Consider the following 17941-nt stretch of genomic DNA (forward strand, 5'->3'; position numbering starts at 1 on the left):
CCTCCCCTTTCCCTCCCCCTCCCCCAATCAAGTCCCCCTCCCTCGTCAGCCCAAAAAGCAATCAGGGTTCTCTGCCCTGTGGGAAGTCCAAGGTACACCGCATATTTTTTTAAGCTTACTTTGACAACCTTTTTTGCATTCATCTCTCTATCTTTGTGGGCCGTGGTTTACATGTGAAGGTCAGATAGCAACTTTCTAAGTTGATTCTCTTGTGCTACCATGTGGTTTTCAAGGTTTGAACTCATGTCATCAGGCTTGGCAGCAAGCACCTTTACTGACTGAGCCATCTCACTGGCCTGACATATTTTTTTTTTTTTTGTAAAACTGTGTAACCGTGCATGGCAGTGCACACCTTTAATTCCAGCACATAAGAGGCAGAGACATGTGGATCTCTGAGTTTGAGAGATCCACACTAGCCAGGACTACAGAGTGAGTTCCAGGACAGCCAGGGCTACACAGAGGAACCCTGTTTTGCAAACAAGCAAACAAAAGAATTGTATATATAAAGTGGATAAATGGCACTATGCCTGTAGTCCCAGCCCTTAGAAGGCAAAAGTAGGAGGATAATGAACTGCAGGCTAGCCTGGGCTACATGAGACCTGTCTCCAAAAAAATTTATTTTTTAATATACATGTTAATATAATGTTTAATAAATATATAACATTATGTATACTGATATACATATAACTTTTAAAAACAAAATTAATAATTATAAAGTTTTTTATCATAGGTATGAGAGTACATTATTGCCCATTTACGTATACTTTTATACAAATAATGTTTTATTTATTTTACTTATTTTGTTTGCTTATACAGGATGTCACACTATAACTATGTAGAGCAGGCTGGCTTCACATGCCTTCTGTCTCAACCTTCTGAATGCTGGAACTGCAGGTGTGAGCCACCATGCCTGGCACAAATAATATTTAATTAATGGCTGAATGAAGGAATAACTTTCAGTTTGGGGCATTGCTGGATGCCTTTACCCATACATTTTGGAACACTTGAATGATTGTGTTCTTCAGATCCCCTTGGTTGCCATGATAAAAAGGATATATACTTTCTCCTAGTTTTGAATTTTGCTAACTTTTTGTTCTAGAAGATTATACGGCTGTTTACCCCTGCCAGATGTGACCAGGCAATCTCATTTCTCTGTATGGTTAATGTTTTGTCCCCACCCAGACTAGCCTAGTCTTAGTTAGTTGTTTGATAGGTATTTTAATACATACAATTTTATTTTTAACACATAATGAAATAGATGATTAGGTAAAAAACTATCAGTTTGTAAGTGTTAAAATTTATTGTGAGATTGGGCATTTCCCCTTTGTGTATACTGTCTGTTCATATTGATATTTTGTGAGGTGCCTCTGTGTGTTCTGTGATGGCTCAAATTTTTCCTTTTTCTTCTTAATATTTATAGTTTTCTTTCAGTTACTAATATTCTTCTATTTCAGGTTATGGACTATAACATTAACTTGGGCAAACACCTTCTCCCCCTCGTGGTCCAGGTGCTCAAATACTGCTCTTGTCCTCAACTACGGCATTATTTCCAACAGCCACCTCGCTGCTCCCTCTGGTCCTTAAAGCCTCACATCAGGCAGATGTGGTTGAAGGCCTTGCTCGTCATCCTTTACAAGGTGAGTGGCTGTGCTCCCTCTGCTGGGATGGAAGGTTGTCTTAGACAGCACAAAGATGCTAGGAGGGTCCCTAGCGGATAAGGATTCCACGGGATGACAGTTAGACCTTCAGAAGAGATGCGGTCCGTGTTGTGAGGTGAAGTTATGAGAATGGAAAAGAAACAGGAAGGAATGCAGTACAGGGTTTCAGATATTTTTAAAACAACCAGTGATTTCTATGCTCAGAGTCTCATATTTTATCTAAGTCTTGACTATTTAGAAAACAAAGGTGATATTTAAAATTATATTTATAGGTAACATTATCAGTGCTCTTTAAGGCATCCACTGGGATCTAGCCCACGCTGCTGCTAGTGGTTTGGTGCACGGAGAGACAAGGACCCTGTAAAACAAGCTGATGATCAGAACCTGTGTTGTTACTTGTATGTGCGTTTTTTTCTAGTGCATGAGAAGTATAAGAAAACTGCCCAGTAAGATCCCTGGGAAGATTTACCCTTTGGAATAACCACTTGTGTTTTCTCCCCTTTGCACAGTATCCATACCGAGACTGTGATGTCAGCAAGATCCTTCTGCACCTGATTCACATAACAGTCAATACACTCAATGCGCAATACCATAGCTGCAAGCCCCATGCCACAGCAGGACCTTTGTACAGTGACAACAGCAACATAAGCAGATACAGCGAGAAAGAAAAAGGTACTTCTCAAGACAGAGTTCTGTCCTGAACTTAGCTGGGATACATGATGCGCTTCCAGACAGCAGTCTTTACATTGTCCAAGGAGGTAGAGGAGCACCCCATACATTCTTTTTTGTTGGGGAGGGCTGTCTTGGAACTAGCTTTTGTAGACCAGGCTGGCCTCAAACTCATAGAAATCTGTTTTCTTCTGCCTCCTGAGTCCTGGGATTAAAGGTGTGCGCCACCACCACCCAGTGACCACCATATGTTCTCATGGAGCCAAAACCATCATTTCCTAGTTGGTTAATTTCTCAACTATCTCAGGAATGTTGTTGCTTTTACTTTTCTACTGAGTGTGCAGGAGAATCAGTTGGCATACTTCTGAAACTCAAAATAATAGTAATATTGGAGATGCTATTTTTCCCATCTGATTAATGGGCTATTATAACCTCCTATCACATGCCGGAAACATCTTGCCTTTGGGCTGTGACCTGTCTGGGTTGGCAGTCAGTGGCATCATCATTTGAGTGTCCCTCGTTTGCCCTTGAACTTCATGCTCACAGATTTTGAATTCAGTCTCAATTTTCTGAAGTGCCTTTCCCGAGCCTCATTATTCAGTATGAATGATTGAAGGCAGTAGAAATGAAGAGCCTTTTGTGTAGAAGTTTAAATTATTTTCAATGTTGATGGCTTTTTCATTGATAACTTTTCCTCAAAGGCAGCAGTAGAACGAAATACTAAATTGAAATTACAGGTAAAAGATGGAGAGCCAAGGTTTGTATCTTTGATAAATGTCACAGTATAACTAGAAATAAAAAAATGGTGACATCATTGAATTGATCTTAGGAGAAAGCCAAGTGCCTGTTGACCCTGTAGCGTTATATGGGTCTGAATTGGTGGGGTGACTGGAGGAAGGCATTGGGCTAGTGGCCAGTGATCCACTGTTTGTTACTCTGAGGACCATGGTGCTTAGCTGGCGTCAGATGACATGGAGGACCAGCTAGCACTCTGGTACTGTTCAAATCCTTCTTAAAGAGTGTGGTGTTCATCAGCTTAGGTATCTGGAAATTTTCATAGACTCATTTAAGTTATGGTGTTTTCAGTGTGCTCAGTGTCTGGACAGGGCCAAGCCCAGATCACTTCCTGGGTAAAAAGGACAGCTCATGGTCCTCCCATCGCTATCATGCGACACAATACATTTTTGGAGTTATTTCAAAATTATGAAATGCAAGTCACTATTGACATTTGCTTAGAAAATTAATTTTAAAAAGATTTTTTTAAAAAAAAGAAAGAAAGAAGGTCATTTTGATGCATTTCCCCCAAAACATGGGAATTTGATAGAATGTCTTATCTTTGTGTATACTCACATGGCGGTTTGCATCCATTCTGATTGTTAATGTTTTTTATTTGAATCCAAAGATCTCTGTGGTGACATCAACTAATGTTTACTGCTTAGGATTCCATTAACCAGTAGACTCTCACGCATCAGGATTATACTGGTCTTTAATTGTTAGGACTGACATTTTCCCAGACTCAAGAAATCTAGATTCATCATCATCATCATGGTGGGATGGCGTCCTGTCACCGCAGGGATCCATAAAGCCCAAACATTACAGTTCCAGGGATGCTTACCTCAGAGAGCAGGCAGTTTCATTTACTGTGCTGTGAAGTGCATTTCATGGGTCTCTATCACTGGTTACATGTGCCTTGTCCTTTCGATAGGATGAGGGAGGAAACGTTGGGAAGTAGTAAACTTGAGGCTTTGTAGCAGGATGGTTCTTTCTTCATTTATATGTTACTTGGATTATTTTGACTCAAGAGCAGCCAAGTAGAGTCAGAAGAAAGGACCTATAAGCAAGCTTAGTGGGCATTAAGCAATCATCTTATCTATGGGACCCAGGATGACAAGAGCCAAAGGTTTTTTCCCCTTGGGATCCATAAAATCTATTACAGATATGCAATAAATGTTTCAAAGAAGAGCTTTCTTACAATAGGAAGAAATGTGATTTTCTGTTTTATTTTTCCTTTGTTTACTCTTTCAGTCCATAATCATCCGTGGAGCTTCTGAGATGATCAGTGGCTTCTCTAAGCTTTTTCTGTGTGTTGTGTGTTTCATTACCAAATGTAGAGTACAGTATTTTGCATTCACGGAGCATAAGGTGCATGTACTGTTAGGCTGTGTCTATGCCAGTTCCCAGATCCCAAGAAGGCATATGTATCTTAGAAGGATCAAACCCCACTCATGTCAATGTCCTCCTTGTCAAATTAGCCTGAAAATCACAGGCAAGCTTGAGCAATGTCCAGACTCCTGGAGAGAGTGCTGGCATCCGTGTGTCGTTTGGTTCTAAGTATAATGGGCACATTCCCCAGGGAAGGCTCTTGTGAACCACTGAGATGTTTCTCATAGTGCTGCCTGCTGTCATTCAGAAGGTGATGGGGAGCTTTGTAACAGGTTGCTTAGTTCTGATCTGAATTATCTGGATGGAGTACAGACCCACAGCTAAATTCTGCTGTTGCTGAAACCACTTAGACCGTCCTAGAATGCTTTCACTGAATGCTTGTGTAGACACAGCCTAAGAGAGAGTAACCTCCTAAGTGTAATTTTGGCTTTCTCTCCCCAATTAGAAGAAGATAGTGTTTTTGATGAATCTGATATTCATGATACACCTACTGGACCCTGCAATAAAGAGTCTCAAACTTTTTTTGCAAGATTGAAAAGGATAGGCGGCAGCAAAATGGTGAAATACCAGCCGGTTGAAATGAATGTTCAGAGAAGTATGAATTTTTCCTCTTAGTAATTTTATGCAGAAATGTTGTACTCTACTGTTTGTTTGGGGTGAAATCTTAATTTTATTATGTTACCATATATTTTGATATTATTGATTTTTATATATATGTATGCACAAACAGTATATATATACACACATTTATCTATATATATACGTGAGTTGACAGATACGTCATTAATGTCATGATTGTCTTCAAGGGCCATTGCTTGATTTAATTTGTTGCAAAATGTTTGCTTCTCTTTCACACGATTTGAATACACGTTCCTAGACTTACCTCAGCCAAAAACCAAAACAAAATAAACAAAACCAACCAGCAAAACCAAACAAAAAATCCTTCTCTTATGTCTAATGACTGTCAGAGCTGAGGAGCTACCTCCAAGCTTGATTTTTGGATATCCAATCTTAAGCCACTACTTGGGTTTCTTTCGTACCCAAGTTTCCCAGTTCTTAAAATCAGAACGAATCTTACAAAAACATGGCCAGAAAATGTTTCCCTTCTGGTAGAGCTGGGATTATAATTACAATTTGTGCCAATTGTGTACCCAAGTATGAGGGGAAAATGGTAAACTCTCAGAGGGACATAGTACTAGCTCTTTCTGTTTTGATCAGGTGAAATAGAACTGGCCGAATATAGAGAAACTGGTGCGTTACAAGACAGCGTTCTGCACTGTGTGAGAGAAGAAAGCATTCAGAAAAAAAAGCTGCGCTCTTTTAAACAAAAATCTCTTGATATAGGGAATGCAGACTCCCTCTTGTTTACATTAGATGAGCATCGTAGGAAGTCCTGCATAGACCGCTGTGACATAGATAAGCCTCCTGCCCAAGTTGCTTATATCGCACAACGGCAAAATGACCACCACGGACGCTCTAGACAGAATTCTGCTACGAGGCCGGACAGTACTGAAATCCCCAAGAATCCGGCGACTGAAGGTTTTCAAGAAACACGAAGGCCCGTGATACCAGAAGTTAGGTTGAACTGTATGGAGACGTTCGAAGTGAGAGTTGACTCCCCGGGAAAGCCCGCCCCTAAAGAGGATTTTGATCTCATAGATTTGTCCTCAGATTCAACGTCTGGACCAGAGAAACACTCTATGCTCTCAACATCTGACAGTGACTCTCTTGTGTTTGAGCCTCTCCCGCCTCTCAGAATAGTAGAAAGTGATGAAGAAGATGAGATGATGAACCAGGGGAATGATGGTTCCTCGGGTAAAAATGCTGCCTCCTCACCCTCCATCCCCAGCCAGCCCTCTGTCCTCAGCTTAAGCACGACTCCTCTTGTGCAGGTCAGTGTGGAGGACTGTTCCAAAGACTTTTCCTCTAAGGACTCAGGAAATCACCAGTCAGCAAGCAATGACGACTCGACCATCACAGCTCTGGACGAGCTCACCGACTCTGAAGAGCTGTCGAAGTCACAGGAGCTGAGAGAGTTTGCCTCTGGCAGTCCGCTAACACTAAAGCAGAAGCGAGACCACCTCCAGAAGTCACCTGCGGTCCCCGAGATGTCAGTAGACTACAACCCTGACCTTGGCACGGCTGGAGAGAAGGCAGGCCAGACACCAACGTCAGGGGCCAAAACTGTGCTCCTCAAAGTTCCTGAAGATGCTGAGAGTCCATTAGAAAGCGAGAAGCCCAACTCAAGCACTGAGTCTGATACAGAACAGAACCCTGAAAGGAAGGCAGAGGAGGATGGGGCTGAGGAATCAGAGTTTAAGATTCAGATCGTCCCCAGACAGAGGAAACAAAGGAAGATTGCCGTCAGCGCTATCCAGAGAGAGTACCTCGACATCTCCTTCAACATTCTAGACAAACTGGGTGACCAGAAGGACCCAGGTAAGCCTGTCTCTCTTCTTTCGGACCTTCAGGTTTGTGCATCTTACTTGGTAGGGTTTTGACACAAATATGTACCAAACTGGAAATCTTATAATGTCGGGGCTGACATTATAACTGCTTCTTTACCACTCAGAATCTGTCCTGGTCACCACAGGGCGCTGGATTCTGACATGGCTGTATTGACTCCATCAGTGTTTCGTGTTTGTTGTTTCTAGTTTTACCATCAATCTTTGACTGTTGTGGGCAATGGCTAATTGATACCTAGATATTTCAAAAGTAACTTTGGCTTTCCCTAAAGCAACAGAAATAATTAATTTTGTATTATGTTTTTGCTTTCATTTTTTCCCCTCTCTTGTTATAATTTGCTTTTTGTTTCTGTGATTAAACACTGTCTGGAAATAACTTGGGGAGGAAAGGGCTTATTTCACCTTATACTTCCAGGTCACAATCCATCATTGGGGGAAGTCGGGGCGACAATTCAAGGTAGGCATCCGGAGGCAGGAGCTGAAGCAGAGACCGTGGAGAGGAGCTTACTGAGTTACTGGCTTGCTTCCAGGCTTAGCTACCTTTCTTAAATAGCCCAGGCCTGCCTTCTTCTGGTTTGCAGTGCCCATAGTGGACTGAGTCCTCCTACAACAATTAGTAATTAGGGAAATGCCTACAGGCATGCCCACGGGCTAATCTGACGGAGGCAGTTCCTACATTGGCATGTAATTGCCACTTCCTCTTCTTAGGTAGGTAATGTAAAGCTCCGCCATCACACTCTGTTTATGTTAGTGAACTATGTAGTCCAAGTGCAGAGTAAATGAACTGTTGAATAATCATTTAGGGGTTAGGTAGATTGGTCAGCACAGTTTCCAGGTACAATCTGTACTCTGACCCACAGACGCTACCTGCTGCGTTTCCGGTCTTAAGTGTCCCTTGCTGTGTTTTCTTTGAGGCACAATTTTTAGAATTTGTATAAAAAGTGGCCTTCTGTTGGTCACCTCACTCATGCCAAACAAGTCTCCTGTCACATTAACCCTGATGGAGGTGCTTCCTCCTCCTCATCTGAATCATGGCAGTGATTAAAGAACGTGAGAAAAACTACAATCATTTCAGTCTGCTTGGAAACCAGAGACCATTGAGAACTGGCAAAGACCGTGGAGGTGACCACGAGTCCAGTCTGTGAATTCTTAGGTCGTGCTCCTTCCCCAAGTGGCACAAGCTGGCAAAGGCAATGTTGGACGGTCTGCCTCATCCGAGTCCAGCTTCTCCCACTTTCCCACTCCAAAGAAGCTGCTTAGAGAAATACCCAGATCCCTGCACTTCCCTGACATCTATAGGGGTTTCTAGCTCTTTCCTAGCCATAGAACACAACAGTTTGCCTCAAAGACACTGAAAAATGCTGAGTGAGCGTTAGCATGTTCGGAGCCGGTCATGGTCTAGCTTAACCAACTAAGAAGGGTTTGAGGGAAACTTGGACATCTTTATCTTGTTTGAGACTGGGGAAATTGCTGCATTTGAGTGCAGGACAGATTGATCCAGAAACTGTATATGATAGGAGGGTAAGAGACTAATGAGTTGTATATGATAGGCATTTATTATAAATAGGCTGTAATGTAACTCATAGGATACGTTAGTATATGCATACGTTTTAGCTTCTTCATTTTCCCATATATTTAATTGTTCCCCCAAGATACCAGTGAAAAACTGGTTTTCTTTTCTGTAATCATACATTTGATCCCAGAACAAGAGAAAAGTATATGAAGACGATTGTTTAACTTTTGATAATTACCTTGTCAGTTGGCTCTTTAGCCCTCCACTTCCCACAGACATACAGATCTTTCCCTACTGGGAGCACTAGAAGGAGGAGGGGCCTGTACAATCAGTGTCTGGGTCAGGCTTTCTGCTTTTACTAGAGGGGAGTGAGAAAGGCCCAGACACGCCCTCTTCTGAATCCTCTCCACTGATATTCTCACTTGCTCATTGCCCAGAGGATAGGGCCACCTCTCTGCTGGCCTCAGTCACTGTGACAAGACCCACACACTGCAGGCTAGGCTGCTCTTCTTCTGCTTCACTAGATTGCCATAAATTCTGAAAAATTCTCATGCTACCTCCCTCCCCACCCTCAGAAATTCATGGGTTCCTCTTAGCAAAACCTGTTGTCTGTCTTTGTCTAGCTCTTATTTCCATCACCTTCCTAACCTAATGGATGTCTGGCACTTCCTGAGGATGCAGCTTCCAGAAAGCCCATGTGCCATTGGGCTGGGGGCACGGGTTAGGGGCTGTTTACACTCACCATGCCCCCAGGCCATAATTTCCTTATCTCTAAGACCCACAGTTCTGATTCTGCTATTATCAGCCCATCACACACACAGTCCCATTGTTCATTAGTACTCCCTGACTCTTGGCCCCATCAGCACCCATGTTCTGTTCTGTTCTTAATTCTTGCTGTTCCAGTAATATGTGTTGATGTCTTTTGATGCCCAGGCGTCTCAGTTCAAACTGGCCTTCTCCAGTACCTTTCCATTCTCGAGATTAACTCGGCCACTAATTGCTGTAATTGTATCACAGACTTATTTCCAACAACCCCAGCCTTCCTGAGATTTCAATGATGTCCATTGTTCTTTGATCACCAGTTCTTCTCTCCCTCATAGGACTTGTTGATCTTACTGTCCCTTAGTATCTCCCACTTCCTGTCTTTTCTCTTCTCACCTTAAATTCAAGACTACCCTCTTGGGCGTCCTTTCCCAAACATTCTTGAGTGAATACATCCTTCGTGGAATCAAACTCTCTGTGCACAAGCATATGCCCCAATCAGATGAATATGTCTAGATAAAAATGTGTAACGTAGGATATTTCATTTTAAACTCATGGTGACAACCTGTAACTGGGAAGTTACCCACCAATTATACAGTATTTTCCAGATCCACACTTCATTCTCCTACTTGGCTATTTCATAGCTGCTTTTCTCCTCAAATGTCAAGACCTCTTCCTGCCTGACACGATCGTAAGGAATTTTCTGCTTCATTTATATGCTTGCCAACCACACCTGCCTTCTCCTCGACATTTACATTCAACCACGTGGTTTCCTGCCAAGATCCCATTTCTCTTATCTACCCCAGGATACAAGAACATTCTCCACCCTCTGCCCTCCATGATTTCTTTTAAAGAACTTCTGACTTGAGCACACAGACACAATCTTATTTTGTTCTTTACTTAAAAATAAAAAGAGGCTCATAAAGGCAGTTTTGGTTTGCTTTTCGTTGCTGTGATAACAATACTATGACCCAAAGCTACTAAAGGAAGAAAGAGTTTATTCTGCCTCATGGTTCCAGAGGGTTAGAGTCCATCATGGTGGGGAAGGCATGGCATGGGAATGGCAGCAGGAAGCTGGCCGGTCATATTTTATCTATAGTCAGCAATCAGAGAGAAAGGGCACAGGGCATGAAGCCAGGCTATAAAACCTCAAAGCCACAAGGACTCACTTCCTCTATCAAGGCTCCACCCCACCCCAAACAGCACCACTGACTGGGGACCAAGTGATCGAATACATGAGCCAATGGGACATTTGTCAATCAAACCACCTCAGGCATCCAACAATTGCTCTCTCTCCAGTTTCCTTCTGGAATATTTTTCTTCTATTTTTCCCCACTACAACAACAAAACTGTATTTTTCAAAGTCACCAAGGACCTCCACTGCTAAATCCAATGGTCACTGTTGAAGCTTCTCCTCTGGCATAGCTACAATATTTAACATAATTGATGACTTCTACTTAAAATGGCTTCTAGGATGCATGCACCTGGCTTTCCTTTTCTATTCGTCTCTCCTGTTGGTTCTTCCTCATTTCCCCAAGGGAGTGCATTCCTGGTCTTCTCCCCACCTCTGGGGACACCTACTTTCTTGGTGATCTTATCTACTGAGACAACTATCAGTTACCCATTGCTGTACTAATGTCATGTAACAACATTCACCAGCATACAGCAATAAACTATTATCTGAGGGTCTTGGTCATCTAAAGATGAACTAAGCTAGACCCAGCTTGGATGGACAGCCAAGCTCTGTTTCTCTTGCTTGCCAACCTTCTATGTATTCTACAAAGTATAGGGATATTCTTATTGTTATATAGCCACAGAGAGCAAGATCAATTGTACAAACATTTATAAAAGATTAAGTAGTTTTGCTTCATGCTGTTGCAATAAGAAGATATTATGGCCAAAATCAACCTGGGAAAGGAAAGGGTTAATTTAGCTTATACTTCCAAGTCACAATTTATGACTGATGGAAGTTGGGACAGGAACTGAAGCAGAAACCACAGAGGAATGCTGCTTGTTGGCTTGCTCTCCCTCTGGTTCATGTTTGGCTAGTATAGCCTAAACCAACCTGCCTAGGGATCTACTGCCATAGTGGTCTGGTCTTTGTATATCAATTAGCATCCAAGAAAATGATCCACAGGCATGCCTATAAGTCACTCTGATCAAGGCAATTCTTCATTTGTGGTTCTCCCATCCTAGGCAGCACTAGGTTGTATTAACTTGACTATAACATCTTACTTTGACTATAATGTCTTAACAGGACCATCATAAAATGCCTGCAAACACTTGTCAGGGAAAGAAAATTGCATGACTGAACCTAAACCAAGGGGAAATATGCATTCCTCCTAGTATAGGGATGTCAGAGTCACTCAGTGAAAGGGGATTGCTCAGGGAGAATTGGGAACATGGAGTCTCATCTCTTGCATTGTACAGGACATAATCATGCTGTAAAATGGTCTCTTGCTGTTCTCAGAAATTAAACCTTAACTGAGCATCATTAGTTCCATCTGGCAACTTTAATCTCCTCTAAGATGTAACATATACCACCACCTTCTTATGCCCACCATTTCTATAGTGACTTTTGGGTCAAGGATCAATACCTCCTATCTGGCAAACCCGCTGTTGTCTCCTAACTCATCTCCCACTGCCTTCCTTTATGGCCTTCAATTCCTCTCTATACAATAGGCAGAGTGATCCTTTAGAATAGAATAGTGTCTCTTTTATTTTTCTGGCTTAAGTCCTTTCAGGGCCTTCCCACATCCCTTGTAGTAAAAATCTGAATTCCTCATATACCTCAAGATTTCTCTAGCATCCCTGTTCTCATGTCCTCTGTTGCAGGAGGCCGCTAGGTTGTTCCCAGCCACTTAGCCCCTAAATAATCACACAGAAACTGTATTATTTAAAATACTGCTTGGACCATTAGCTCTTGCTTTGTATTGGCCAACTCTTAAATTATTTTAACCCATTTATATTAGTCTGTATATTGCCACGTCGCAGTGGCTTACCAGCAAAGATTCTACCCAGCGTCTGTCTGATTCTGCCTCCTTTCTTTCAGCATGCCATTTGGTTTTCCCTGCCTACCTAAGTTCTGCCCTATCTACAGGCCAAGGCAGTTTCTTTATTCATTAATGGTAATCACAATATACAGAGGGAAATCCCACATCACTTCCCCTTTCCTGTTTAAATAAAAAAGGAATGTTTTAACTTTAACATAGTAAAATTACATATAACAAACAGGTATCAAGTAAGAATTATTGTTACAATATTTATATCTACTTTACCTTTTATCATAACTAAGGAAAGCTATAATTATAACTAATTCTTCAACTCCATCAAAGACTCCAGAAATATATAATATTACCTAAATAAACAGAAAGTGCACTGTAAGCAACTTCCAAAACTCCAGAATTGATAGAGACTTCTCACTGCCTGGACAGTCACCCAAAGTTCTTCTGTACTGTTGGGGCATCCATCTTCAGCCCACAGGCCCATAGTATCCAACAAACTTTTCCATGAAGCAGGAAATTTCAAAGACAGTTCCACCTATATTGGCAGTTGTCCTGCAGAATGTCTAGCAGACTCTTTCATGAAGCAGGAACCCTGCAGGACCATCTCACCTTTAGGCAAGTTCAGCAGTCATTTCTCTGTGGGTTTTGTATGTCCAGTCTATTAAGCAGGCCAGGAAAGAGCAGTTTCTTGCCCAAATGGCTAACAAACTCTGTAAGAAGCCTCTTCAGTGCCCATCATCCTCTTGAAGTAATTGGTGCTGCCAGGAGCAGATATGTCTCATTGTTATGAAAAGTCCTAAGTTCTTAAAACATCTTAAATGTCATATTCTGTAGTCTTTGAAAGATTTGAAGAATGTCTATCCATCTGAAACACATTTCTGTATATCTGGTACATGTGACTAGATGGGAGTCACTGACTCTTCTGCACACGACTCTAGAAAACTGAGAGCAGATGTGTTGAAAATAAGTGTGCAGCTCTTTTCAAATGCTTGCTTTAAATTGTATATAGATGAGAAGCTTCAGAAAATGATTGAGAACTAAGGAAAGATGGCCTAGTCTAAAGGATTTGTGCAGACTAGGACCTCAGTAGCTGTCATCCAGTACTGTTTCTTAAAGGTTAAAAGTACAGCAAAGACTTCAGGACACACACCCAAAACCTAAAAAGTCACAATGAACTTCCAGTGGATTCTTGAAGATTAATTTCATTTTCCTCATTTTATATTATTGGCGGACCACAATCCATGGCTGTAGCACACAGAGAAGGTAGGCCAGTAGGGCAAGAGAGGCACTTATGTAACCTTTCTCATTCTGCACTATAGAAAAACAATACCTAACATCTTTATCTTGGTGACCAAAGTGACTTCAAATGGTTACTCACTATCAGGAGTGTTTGGGAAACTGTATGGCAATTAATGCTGTTTTGTTACCATAAAGTTACTGGGGGGAGGTGCTGGAGGAGCGGCTCAGCATTGAGAGTGTGTACTGCTCATAGAGAGGACCTGAGTGTGGATCCCAGCTCCTGGGACTCCAGCGCCAGCCAGGGGATCCAGTACCCTCTCCTGACCTCTGGAGGTACCTGTACACACACACACACGCATGCATGCACACACCAAATAAAGAAATCTACAGAAAGAAAACCCGAAGTTCTTAGTGGTGGTTTGACTCAGTTGACAAACTGCATGTCAAGCAGGCATGAGGAATGAGTTTGGATAACTAGCAGCCGTGTATGCGTCAAGAAAGTCAGTGCACTGCCCGTGGCCCTACTGTTTGGGGGTCAGGGCAGTGTGGGGCATAGACAGACAGATCCCTACAACTCATTAGTCAGCCAGCTTCGTGAATCTACGAGTTTCAGGTTCAGTGAGAGAAAACATGTAGAGAGTGAGCAAGGAATACTCAGCATCAAACTCCGGCACACCTACACACATCCTTGTGAACATGTAATACAGAACACACACAAAGTTATTAATATGGCGACCATATCTATGTATAAGAAAAACCTCTAAAACTGAAAAGTTAATGTTCCAAAGCCATTTCCCCGAAACTTTGTCCCTGTCTCTGTTCTGGGACCTTTTGTATCTGATGCCTTAACAGGTTTGATGCCATCTAGTGTTGGAGACGCAGACATTAATTATAAAATATCATAGATTGCTCTGTGGCAAGAAGAAGCAGTTGGCATTATGAAAAAGATGAGATGGTACATTTTGAGTTTAAGAGCTTGAAGCCACTTAATATGGCTGCCTCTAACTCACAGCACGGTGCAGTCATGGAAACCCACATTGGCAACTCCGAGCCAGCCTGAGGCTAAGTGTGTTCTTTGCCCAGCGCTGCTGAAAAGAATTGTAGGTTCGACATGAAAATCCTGTCAGAAATGTTGAGGTTACTGTGCAGTATGGCATTATCTCGAATGCCATAGAAGGGCTTACTTCCCAATGTTGATAGATTAATGAGACAATATTATATGCATAAAATACATCACATTGAAAAGGACATTTATAAAATAGAAGTGAACAAAACAGAGGTCGTGCAGTGGTTCTCAACCCATGAGTCACAATCCCTTTGTGTGTATCAGACATCCTGCATATCAGATATTTACGTTACTCTTCATAACAGAAGCAAATTACGGTTGTGAACTATCAACAAAATAATGTTTTCTTTTTCTTTATTCTCCTTTCATATATTACATCGCAGCTGCAGTTTCTCTTCCCTCCTCTCCTCCCAGTCTCTCTTCCTCACCTCTCCTGTGCCCCTATCCACTCCTCTTCTGCAATGAAATAATTTTATGGTTGGGGATCACCATAACCTGAGGAACTGTATTAAACAGTTACAGCATTAGGAAGGTTGAGAACCACTGCTCTAGAGAAACTGAGAGTCTCATTTAGGATAATTTATTTCTTAGCAGACATAGGTCCTGCTCTTAAATTGCTTCCAGCTTAGTAACTCTTATAGGCACATAAGTAACAGCCTTACAGTGCGATAAGTTTGGGGAAATTTTAAGGTCAATTGCTCCATAAGAGGGTCACCTGACCCAGTATTTTGAAGGGAAACAGCGTCCTGGAAGCCTCCTTAGATGTGAAATCTACTGAAAATTGAGAAGTAAATGAAGAATAGGAAACATTCAGACAAAAGCTGAGATAGGTGAATGGGATATTGACCTCTTGGTAGGTATTAAATGAAAAGCAACAAATACAGAACAACCAAGTTCCTGGTTCAGAATTAGTTAGCACCATGTGGATGTTTTGAGCGTTAGCTTTGCATCTATGCAAGCTTCATTCTCCTAGGGACATAACAGCACGTGCAGAAAGTGTTGTAGAATGTATGTAATCCCTCTAAGGTAATCGCTAGAGGCAGAAAGTGCTGAAAGATTTGAATGGTAGATAAGAGGGGGAAAGACCCGGGAAGGCTCTTCAACTACTTTCCACCACTGTCCTTAACTTTAAACAGTATTTCCATTTGTAGATCCGTCTGCTAAAGGACTTTCAACATTGGAAATGCCACGGGAATCTTCATCTGCCCCTACATTAGAAGCAGGTGCTCCCGAAACAGGCAGCCACTCGTCAATATCAAGTAAGTGTTTCTCAGTGACGGTTTCTGTGTGTGTCACTTTGGGGACATGATCTATACATATTGCTTTCCATTTTGCTAGCCCTCCTACTTTAAAAAAAATGCTGCCTTAGCTTCCTCAGTGACACAGTGTTGTGTGTTCTGTGAAACTTGTGAGGGTAGATGGCCTGCTCTAGCCCATACAGCAAACGTTGGATTAATCATATGGGCACGGATTGTCCAAGAACCGTAATTTATTAAAGAAGAAATACAAAATTTCATCATTCAACAAAGTAAACATCACTACTAGCCTGAGCATAGAACACAGAGCTCATGTGACACAGGCAAAGCTTTGGTCATGACAGAGTCTTCCTTGGGACTCATTGGTTTCATCTGAGTCACCTTCCATTCTGAACACAGCTTTGTCTGAGTTATCCAAGATAAATGTCTCAGGACCCAATAGGCACAACTAAATCTGCTCTTTTTAGGCTGAAAAATAAAAATGGCCCAACACATTATAAAGCCTATATGAGGTATATGAGGTATTTTGAAACTCCCCCCTGCTTTTGGGTGCTAGGTTTTAACCATGAGAAACGTGAGTTCCATTGCTGTACCATCAAGGTGTTTGCTCAGCTCAGTGGTGTCAGGAGATGTTCAGCAAAGAGACATTCTTGGGAGGAATCAGTGACCCAGACAGAAGTGTACTTTCTGGAGCTATTTCTCTCACGTCTGATAAATTTGTGTTCCATATGCTGCCTGAAGGGTTAGTGAGTCTTTGTGGACCATCTGTTGAAAGGCAGATGCTTTGAAAAGCCAGATAGCCAGATATAGATCTTAATGTAAATGCTGGTCTGGTTGTATGGAAAGGAATCATTGTCACCATTTATCCCTTTGTGCGTTCTTTCATTCATTATTCATTCATTATTCCATGGGTATCTGGTGGGGGCCAGGCATTGTGCTTGTTATTGGGGATCACAAGTGAATAAATAGGACCCCCATTTCCTCAGGGAGGAATTAGTACAGTCTTAATGGTGATCCTAGATATCATTTATTTGAGTTTCCTCCTGTATTTATTTGATACCTCCACTATGACAAATGGGTCATACACAGCATGATCGAGATCCACTCCTTACATGAGCACTGCATGGTGGACAAAGGAGAAAGGCTAAATGGCTGGCCACCAAGTGATGGGGGTCGAAGCAAGTCAATATTATATTTAGTGGTTACACAGTCTCTGGATAATTCTAAATCAATTGTAAGACTGTAAATTTTTAAGAAATAGTTTCTAAGCAGCAGATATTTTTGCCTTTGGTTGCAAAATAGAATGGCTAGTTCTAAAGCTAAATATTTTATTTATTTTTTATCATGAAGAACATGTGATAACTTGACAAATAGCAATTGATCATTTTCTCTTCTTTATTTGTATGAGTCACCTTTAAAAACAAAAAGACTCTGCATTCCCCCTTAGAACTCTACGTAGCATGATTTAAAATGGCCAGAATGGTTAAATGGCTCTAATTCCAGTGTGTCAAGGGGGTCAGGATCTCCTAGTCATAACTGAGCTAGGACTTTGGGGGAGAGGTTAGCACATTAGTCTCCATCTTTCCTGCCCTTGTCACGAAAAGCATTCATCATAGAATTTGGTGGTGTGCTCTTGGAGGCGAATGCCAGAAACCTCATCCACTGGGGTTTTTGCTCTCAGGAATTCTGCAATCTCTAGAATCAGTTTAGAGACTGGGAATGTAGTTCATTGGTAGAGCCCTTGCCTGGCTTGCGGGGGCTCTGGGTTCCATCCCCAGTACTTCAAACCAAAACAAAGCTAAGAACTGGGAGATTATGTCAACACTCGAGGTCTCATGTCCTCGGCTGAGTCTGAAAGATGCCACTTATTTTTTTTTAATACTTTCAGATTCTCTTAAGCTGGATGCATAGTTCAGTCAGAAGGTGCTTGCCTAACATGTACAAGGCGCTGGGTTCAAAACCCTGAATATTTCTGCTTTTGAAAATTTTTAAAGCTTTACTTTTCAAGTGAGTTGCAAACTTATAAAGTTTGCCAATCAATAAACCAATCATTTGCTGTTCAGTTGGTTAGCTGTTTCCACAAATTTAGTGAATATGGGCTCCAAGACACACAAATCCCATCACATCCCTTTCTTGCTCAAGTTG

At 41.8% G+C, this 17941-nt stretch overlaps 1 protein-coding gene across 4 annotated transcripts in view; it reads left to right on the plus strand.

The window, feature by feature from the left end:
- The window catches only part of Unc79 (unc-79 homolog, NALCN channel complex subunit), a 186145-nt gene that overhangs the window by 106489 nt on the left and 61715 nt on the right, over positions 1-17941 (plus strand). For 2 of the 4 annotated variants that reach the window (XM_050151361.1, XM_050151363.1), the window contains 5 exons: positions 1455-1637; positions 2168-2330; positions 4936-5085; positions 5709-6929; positions 15692-15799. In XM_050151361.1, the coding sequence (XP_050007318.1) occupies positions 1455-1637; positions 2168-2330; positions 4936-5085; positions 5709-6929; positions 15692-15799 (1825 nt within the window). The remainder of the gene's footprint in view (positions 1-1454; positions 1638-2167; positions 2331-4935; positions 5086-5708; positions 6930-15691; positions 15800-17941) is intronic. The other 2 variants (XM_050151364.1, XM_050151362.1) reach the window with 1 other exon arrangement.

Source organism: Alexandromys fortis, unplaced genomic scaffold, assembly GCF_014885135.2.
Source record: "Alexandromys fortis isolate MF-2015 unplaced genomic scaffold, M_Fortis_MF-2015_v1.1 scaffold_63, whole genome shotgun sequence".
Taxonomy (NCBI): Eukaryota; Metazoa; Chordata; class Mammalia; order Rodentia; family Cricetidae; genus Alexandromys; species Alexandromys fortis.